Source organism: Camellia sinensis, chromosome 14 (assembly GCF_055761805.1).
Source record: "Camellia sinensis isolate YWXY chromosome 14, ASM5576180v1, whole genome shotgun sequence".
Lineage (NCBI taxonomy): Eukaryota > Viridiplantae > Streptophyta > Magnoliopsida > Ericales > Theaceae > Camellia > Camellia sinensis.
In genome coordinates, this window is record NC_138974.1 from 66,380,630 (window position 1) to 66,389,355 (window position 8,726).

The following is an 8,726-nucleotide window of genomic DNA, read 5'->3' on the forward strand; positions in this document are numbered from 1 at the left end:
TCAATTGTTATTACTTATCAATTTTGATCACGTTAATTATTTTATTTAATCAACTAAGTCGATGTACGGTGTGAAAATAGTAAGTGAATTTTGTTTTTCGCAAAATAACAAATTTTGAAAGGAAAAAAAAGAGAACTAGAGTGGCGTGCAATAATTATAATTGGACGATGGAAAAAAAATTACTGATAAATATTCCAATTTACTAATAGATAATTAAATTCAGTAATGCTACAGACCCCTGTAGGGTGACTCTCCAGTACCACGTGTCAGCCTGTCATTGACTGAAAACAAAAAAAAAGAAAAACAATTTTTTTGAACCAATGGGAAGGGACCCTAACACCCCCACTTGGGTCTAAAGCTTTATTCAATTAAATTCAACTTCTTATTTTAAGTCGGTTAGTAGGAAACTACAAAACAAGTGAGTGTCATTTCATTAAAATAAAGGGTTTATTTGCAAACACACTAAAAGGTAGGGAGGTCACTATAATTTACCCTTGTATTTTATAAGAAAAATTAAATTTGAATAAAAAAAAATTATATTTTCATAAAAATATAATTCTCTTATATGTATTTATGGTGTAAATTTATTTTTATATTCAGTACAACTCTTCCAATATATTGGAGTTACACACAAAAAAATAAAAAAAAAATAAAATAAAATTATCATTTATAATATAATAATTATTTGTGATTTTCTCGTGTATTTGCAATTTTTCCAGTGAAAAGAGTACGAATATATCCGAAACCAGGCAACAAAGGAAGGAGCGTGCAGATATCGACACGTGTCCACACGAATAAAACGGATGCAAACCTATTTATATTCCACTCTTTATTCCCCTTTTCTGGTCCGCCTCTCTCCATCTCCCAATCTCTCCCCTCCGCCGTTCTCTCTCTCTCTCTCTCTCTCTCTCTCTCCCCCCCCATCTCTTTCTCTCTCTAGCTCTCTCACTCTCTCCACCACCTCCCAAACTACAGAACCTTCTCGACTCTTCGTCTCTCTCTCTCCGAGACACATCTCAATTACCAGTCTCTCGAGGATCTGTATCGTTCGTTTGAGATTGGTGGTGTTTTGTATTTCTTATTCTGAACGTAGACAGAACTTCGGGAGATGACGAGTTCGACGACGAGCACTGTCTACGTCAACGTCATCGAAGATGTAATCAACAAGGTTCGAGAAGAATTCCTCAACAACGGCTGTCCCGGCGAGAGTGTTCTCACCGAGCTCCAAGGAGTAATTTTTTCGATCTCCTTCACAATTGCTTCTACGGTTTATAAGCGTGTTTAATTTTGTTATTTTTTTGTATCGAGATTGATGAATTGTTAGTTTTGATCTGATAGTCTTTTGGGTCTTTTGATTTATTGGTCTGCGGATCTGAAATTGAAATTGTTGATCTTTTTGGGAATTGATAGATATGGGAATTGAAAATGATGCAAGCGGGTGCTATATTGGGTCCGATTGAGAGGTCCTCGGCGACAAAGTCGACGACGCCGGGGGCCTCCGTTACACCTGTTCATGATCTTAATGTACCGTATGAGGGGAATGAGGAGTATGAAACTCCCACAGCTGAATTACTGTTTCCACCAGTAAGTTTCACCTTTTGTTGTTCTATTCACGAAATTAAGTAATTTATGTGTTGTACAATTCAATGTTTACATTTCTGATATGGGTTTTACGTGTAGACTCCCATTCAAACTCCTTTATCGGGAACAGTGCAAACACCTCTACCGGGAATGGTTCAAACACCTCTACCCGGAACTGCCCAAACTCCTCTACCTGGATCTGCGGACAGCTCGATGTATAACATTCCTACTGGTGGCACTCCCATCACTCCTAGTGACTATACTTCTGTAAATGATACTGCCGGTGTCACTGACTTGAAAGCTGGGAGGCCCAGCCAATACATGGTAAACACTGTAGCAGTTGTTAGTAGTGCAGGGTTTTGATTCACCAATGTTTTTTCTATTGAGTTGAGATGTCCGTATTTTGTTTGTCTCTGAAATTTAATTCTCATGTGAATGATTTTTATCTGATTTGTGGCTTAAATTTGGTGTATAAATTGTAATTTTGGGCCTGGTTATTGGAGTCAATTATACTTTCTTGCATTGTACAGCCACCACCATCTGCTTGGATGAATCAACGGCCCCCTTTGAGCGTTGATGTTAATGTTGGTAGGTATTTTGGTAAAAGGTGCATCATTGAGTATCCCAACATTTGTGCTTTAAATGTTTTCATCTTGTTGTAGCTTATGTGGAAGGGCGGGAAGAGCTGGACAGGGGAGCACCTCATCAACCCACAATGCAGGTGATTATTCTGTAGTTGGCATTGGGGTTTGCACATCTCCTTTTCATTTTTTGGGGGCCCTTTTCACAAATCTTCAATTTTATTTTTAACCAAAAAACTAGAAACAAGTAAGTTGTAATTTGTTTTTGTCTCTTTACTCTGTGGAAACATTTGGATTGCTACAAATTCAGCAATCACACCCCTAAAACCCCCCGCCCCACGACCAAAATAAAATAAGGCAGAAATGGGTGTCATCATAAAATTGTGTAGTTAACAGGATCGACAAGGCTTAAATCCCCAAACCATGTAAGGAAGAAAGAGGCTATGAAGATGGTTACCACAAACAATCAGTCCCTACAGTACTGCACAACCCCTGAAAGATGAGAGGAAAGCAAAAAATTCTGAAAATTTGTGAGCAAAAAGAGGGGTGTTGTGTATAGTTTGTACCTCAAATCATATTCTCTTGGTTGGATAATCCCCAAATATAAAGCACAACCCTTGGTGTTGGAAGGTCGTCAAGATGAAACAATTGACAATGGAAATTTATGCACCAAAGGTTCAAAATGTCACATTAAAGTTTTTAATCAATCACATAAGGCAAGGAAGTAATTGAGAGAGATGTAATCTGATTCATAGATTATTGAGGGCAGGACCACAGGAGGAGTTCCGGCGGATGTTGATCAACGGAAGATTGCCGAATCTGCGAATGTGACATGTAAGTTTCCATTCACATCAGGCAAGGTAATAATGGAGGAAGATGAAATCTGATTCATAGAATACAGAGGGCAGGACTCCCTTGTATTTTTTTATTCAGTAATGCTGAAGCTGAGGTCATCATCGAGTTGAGACAGGAATGGCCGAGATGAATTGCAATGAAGACAATATAAAAAGAATAGAGGTTGTGAGGTGGTTATTAGTCGAGTTTGTGACTATCAAGCAAAAGAAATTTGTGGATCCTCTCTCTCTCTTTTTTTAGCTAACTGATTTTACTCCACTGTGTTGTAACTTGTAAGTAATACCATTTGACATTTTCATTGCTTGATGAAAGTTAGCATACCCAATTTTGATATTTTAACTGATTTTCTCTTTGTTTCCCAACTTTTATGTTCAAACTGATTTGGTGCATACTGAATTCCTGAAATTTGATTTTTGGTTTCTAAAAAAAATGGAAAAAGAAAAACAGGTAAAAAACATTATGAGCGTGTTTTTCCTGACTTCTTCCTTTGTTTTGTTCTTTTATTTTCTTGTTGAAGCTGGAAATGATACGTAGTGAGTGGGTGTCACTGTTATTACATATGCTTTCATCTTAAACTGATTATTTAGTGTTATTAATGTATGTCATTATCGGTCTTAATGTTGGAGAAAAATATAGGATTTCTTCATGATGTCTTCTGGAAAGCGGAAACGTGAGGATTTTGCTTCGCAATATCAGAATGGTGGATTCATACCACAGCAGGATGGAGCTGGAGATGCTATGTCTGATGATTTTCAGGTGGTGCTTCTTTGCTTCCACATGTATATTTTAATTGATGCCTTGCTTTAGTTCGCCACTTTGATGCTTGCATGTATGATACTAGAGAGAATGCTTTTCCATGAGTCTATGACGCGGAATACACGGGGACTAGATATTGTTCCAGTAGACGAAAAGGGTTCTCGAACAGACAAAAAAAATAGAACCTTGAATCCACAAGAAAGAGGAAATTTTGAATATTATTGAATAAAAGTTATCTTTGCCATGAGGCTTACATAGCTATTTATTGTAATATAAACCTTAGAGACCAAGTATTCCTGGACACCAAGAAAACTCAAATTAGGAAACAATAAACTAATCTAATTCTTAGAAAACAAGAAACCTAAGAAATTAAGAAAATAAAATAAATTTAAATTAAGAAACCTAATTCTAAAATGTTTATACTAAATTACAAGAATCCTAATCAAATGATATATCAAAAATATTAAAACTAAAAATATAAAAATTCTTAAAATCTTGTCCTTCATCAGTTTAAAACTTTTCTTTTCACAACTAAAGTTACTGAATGCTAACCATTAAGTCGGAAAGCCTCTTGCCCATTCTGAAACATATTGTGAATGGCTCTTTTTGATGCCTCATCATAATTTAACCCGTGGTTTACTAAAGACTAATTTTAGAGATTTGAGTGAACTTTATGCAAAAAGGTCAAACTTACCCCTCGATCAAGCGTGATAGTCTCTCCAACAAAGAGAAAATAAGGATAAATCAAACCACAGCCTGAGTATCTATGCATAAATTATTTATATAGCAAACTTATACTCAACAGAGGATAATCAAACCTCAAACTTTAGTAGTAGGCTGATCAGTCATTACAAGTAATAAGGTATGCAATCAAACAAGGACACTTCAGAACACTAAGGCTAGGGCAATTGCTTTGTTGTTCTGTCATTCTTAGTGGGCTGAATGACTATGAAACGTTTAGTAATCAATTAGAGCATATTGCTGCAGTTCTCTTTTAGCTTCTTTTTCATTTGTTCAAGCATGCTCATATGTGGGGAATGGGAATAATTTGAGTTCTCTCCAACTGTTTTCACACACAAACAAATATAATTTAGTGACTTCCAAAATGATTCTTGATTCCCTTTTATAATACACAATCTGCAATTTGGAATATATCTATTTATAGGCTCTGGTATTAGTGTGTTGCTTCTTGGTCCATCTTTGGCGGAAGGATCCTTTTGCGCTGGCATCACTTTTAATTTTAAGTTTATATTCATTTTGTATCACATGTTTTATGTACATTTATGAAGTTTTTAAAATCATCTTTTGGTCATCTCAGGTAAGTCATACTGAAGGCAATATTGTCACTGCTGCGAACAGAGAGGTGATCACACAAGGGGTGGGGTTGTCCTCGAGGATTCCTCAATTGGATGGGCCAATTCCTGATCCTTATGATGATGTGCTTTCTACACCCAATGTGAGCTGCTGCTTCTATCCTTTTCAGGCATATATGGATGAAATGTGATAATTTGCATGTGAATTTTCCTGTACACGTGCCTTTGATAAGAATCTGAATTATGATATGATCATTTCCCTCCTACATGGGATACATAAGATGAAAAACATGATTAACTAAGCAGCTGTTCCTTTTGTGAACTGATTTGCTTTCTTAATGTATTGTAGATATACAATTATCAAGGAGGAGTTGTCAATGAAGACTACAATATAGTGAACACACCAGCACCAAATGGTAGGTATACTTATAATATATTTTGGACTAGATAAGTTCAACCTGTTATAGGTCTTCTCTTTGAATTTGTAGCTAATTATTATCTGCATCTTTTAGATCAAGCAGGTACTCCTGCTGTTGTCACTCAGAATGATATTGGAGAAGATGATGACGATGAGCCCTTGAATGAAAATGACGATGATGATGATTTGGATGACGTGGACCAGGGAGAAGAGCTAAACACGCATCATTTAGTTTTGGCTCAGTTTGATAAGGTATGTTGTCATTCTTCAAGTACAGGTAGTGGTCGTTCTTGTTTGTCCATGATTGACAATAGCCTCATGCATTTGTGTGGGTAGGTTACGCGGACCAAGAGCAGGTGGAAATGTACTCTAAAGGATGGCATTATGCACATAAACAATAAAGACATTCTCTTTAATAAGGTGTGTTTGGAACCGACCTTAACCTCTTTTTATGTGACAAGTGATTGGGTTATCTTCTTTCATGCCCTTGTTAACTTCAAAAGTTCCTGTTACTTCGCTGCTTTTTATTTTTCAGGCAACTGGAGAGTTTGATTTCTGATTTTGTTAGAGAAATCTTAGCCAACAAAATTGGCAGTTGCTGTCTGAGAGCAAATCTGTGGATGTCACACACAGGGCATTGCCTAAATTTTCTTTTAATTATTATTACTTAAGTGAGCTTGCAGGAAGAGAATGAGATGCTTGGTGCTTTTGGGAGGAATCAGTGGTTGGCCAGTTGTACATAAAGGGACGACAGCCTTTTCGGCACTAAATGGATGGCTGCTGGAGTTTTTTTGTTTTTGTTTTGAAACTCTCTGATGGAATGTGTAATTCCATTTCTGTATACTTGGGATATTTTTGGTTAATTTACAATGAATTGCAATTGTTTGTTTTCATTCCTTGTTCAAATTTGTGGGGTTCAGTGACTAAATATTCCTTTTGTTTTGGTTTGAGCAACTTGTAGCAGTTGGTCTTAGGAGTTTCATTTTTGAGCTTAGGATTCTTCGTTTTATTAATCCAAGAAAAAAGTTTTGTTTATTATTATTTCTTTTTAATTTTAAAAAAAAAAAAGGAAACTATAGAAGGCTTTACGGATTGTAAAAATGATATTAGAGCTAGCAAGAAATATAATACCCCATTGGAGCCGTCAGCGGTTTATGTGTTTATGTAACAATCATGTTTGTTGAATCGGTTACTCCATCTTTGACGGGTTTTGGTTCTATTGGATTGCTTTTAAGGCGCCTTGTGGAAACATATTTTAGGTTCATTTGGAAGCAAACACCCGTTCTTTATCAAAGCAAATAAGTTACATTTGCAGTCATACTATTTCCCTTCAATCTAGTTCGGATAAGAGAGATAAAAATTCTACAAATTAAAATGTGTCGCAAATCTAATGATAGGAAAAATAAAATTATTTTCTAATTTGTATGTTGATTCGGTGCAAGAAAATGTGAGTTCCACATTTAACAATTTTCATGAAGGAAATATTTTCCAGTTGAATCATTTTCTGTATCATGGAGAAGTTATTGTTTATAATTTTTTTAATAAATTGAATGATTTACAGAAAATTAAATCATTTATGTTCCTTTTCCTTTCTTTTTACCATTTATTTTGTACAATATTCTTGACAACAAATATTGAAGCTGCAATTGAAGGCAACAAGAGGAATGGAGGAGATGGGGAGGGAAAAAAGATCGGATCCCACAGTTTTAAGATAAACTAAAAACTACGGGAAGTACATAGAAGATTTTCATAGAATGACGCCGACATTCTATCCTATAAAATTCTGTGCGGAATACCAACCAACAAAACTTATTCCATCACAAACACAATTGAGGAAACGTGAGATGCATCATCAAAGAGTGCGCTGCAGGGACAAGCCTCTCACTGCACACGGTTGACAAGCACGCATTGGGACTGAAAGAACGTAAACAGCGATGAAGCGTCTGGCAATGCCTCCACAGCTGGATGTTGCCAACCATTGAAGGATTGCTGAGGTACCGTAAATGTCAGATTGTTGTTGGTGTTGCTATCTTTCTCATCATTGCTTTCCATGAATAGTTTCTCTTCTCCCTCCTCCTCCTGCATTGTCAGGGGAGAGAGAATGAGAGGCGATAACAACGGAATAGCATTAGACTCATTGGAAGATGGATAATTATTGCTCGCATTGGTGGTGATCTGATCAAGCCGAAGAGCTGGTGGTGCGCATTTCTGCAGCCTGGTTAGGGTTTTGTCTCTTGCATTTGATTTGGCTTCTCTGTTCTCGCTCTCCATTATTGAATGAAAGATCAAGTCGATCAACTTTTATCCCAAAAAAAAAAAAAACCCCAGAAATTAACAAGAATGTGATCCCTCTGTGCAGGCTCTCTGTCTTTATCTTAATAGAATAGTGGCCACCAATCTTCTTGTTGAGGGAGATATAGAGACAGAGAGGAGAGGATAAGATAGGGGTGATAAATTTGGACTTTGTCTTGGGGAGCGGAAAATAAGGGGGTCAGTTACAAGGGGGGTGAAAGGTCGGAAAATAAAAAATGGAAAATTTATCTTTTTGAATATCAGTTGCAATACATAACGGATATTTGCTAAATATTCTACTTTTTCCCGATTGGTCCAACTTCATATATCATCTTATGGACCTTTCCACTCTCCGTATGCACCTTTAATTATGATTTTTGTAATGTTTAGTGTACGGAGAGCAAATATTCCGGCAAGCCCGTACTCCTTTCTTCCGAGCTCTGTTTATGTCTGATCACCTGCGAGCAAATAACGGTGAGCTACCTGGCGGTGTGTGGCCGGAAAAACCCTCCGACGATCAAGTTAGCACACACCTTAGGATAGAGAGAGAGAGAGAGAGGAGTGTTTAAGTATAAGAATTCCTTACAAAGTGTTCGTCCCTCGCGTATGGGGGGCGGAGACATGCTTATATACCTTCTGCGCCCCATATCCACTCCCAGTCATCTCCTGACACGTGGCTCCGCTATCCCATCTGTCAGCATAAACCTTACTGAATATCACCTAATCTCAACTGCCTGCCTTCTCAGCTGGAGCTCGGCAGCCGAGCTGCTCTATCCGCTGCCGTGCTGTGCTTCATACCCAAGCACTTCACTGGCTAAGCCCAAGGAGGACCGGGCTAGGCGGCATCTCAGCAAAGCCTAGCCCGGGGCACCTCCTATGGCCGGCCTTTCTGCCGATCAAACGATTACCTCGGCTGACCAAGCCTTTTCG

General features: G+C 37.5%; 1 protein-coding gene across 2 annotated transcripts; it reads left to right on the plus strand.

Annotated features, from left to right (window-relative positions):
- Positions 1–710: 710 nt before the first annotated feature.
- LOC114274151 (transcription initiation factor IIA large subunit) lies at positions 711–6,397 on the plus strand. Of its 2 annotated transcripts, XM_028216021.2 has the most exons (11): positions 802–1,231; positions 1,411–1,584; positions 1,681–1,905; positions 2,112–2,169; positions 2,244–2,302; positions 3,654–3,773; positions 5,092–5,229; positions 5,436–5,502; positions 5,599–5,756; positions 5,841–5,924; positions 6,040–6,397. In XM_028216021.2, the coding sequence occupies exons 1-11, from the start codon at positions 1,109–1,111 to the stop codon at positions 6,061–6,063; spliced, it is 1,230 nt and encodes a 409-aa protein (XP_028071822.2). In that variant the 5' UTR covers positions 802–1,108; the 3' UTR covers positions 6,064–6,397. The 2 variants fall into 2 exon arrangements, with proteins under 2 accessions (XP_028071823.2, XP_028071822.2); XM_028216022.2 differs by lacking the exons at positions 2,112–2,169; positions 2,244–2,302 and having other exon boundaries at positions 711–1,231.
- The last annotated feature ends 2,329 nt before the right edge of the window (positions 6,398–8,726 follow it).

Excerpts from the sequence above, each read along its gene's own strand:
- LOC114274151 (XM_028216021.2), top strand. The coding sequence starts at position 1,109 with ATGACGAGTTCGACGACGAGCACTGTCTACGTCAACGTCATCGAAGAT. Across the intron at positions 1,585-1,680 it reads CTGAATTACTGTTTCCACCA|ACTCCCATTCAAACTCCTTT; the intron begins GTAAGTTTCACC and ends TTTTACGTGTAG. Across the intron at positions 5,757-5,840 it reads TTTTGGCTCAGTTTGATAAG|GTTACGCGGACCAAGAGCAG; the intron begins GTATGTTGTCAT and ends TTGTGTGGGTAG.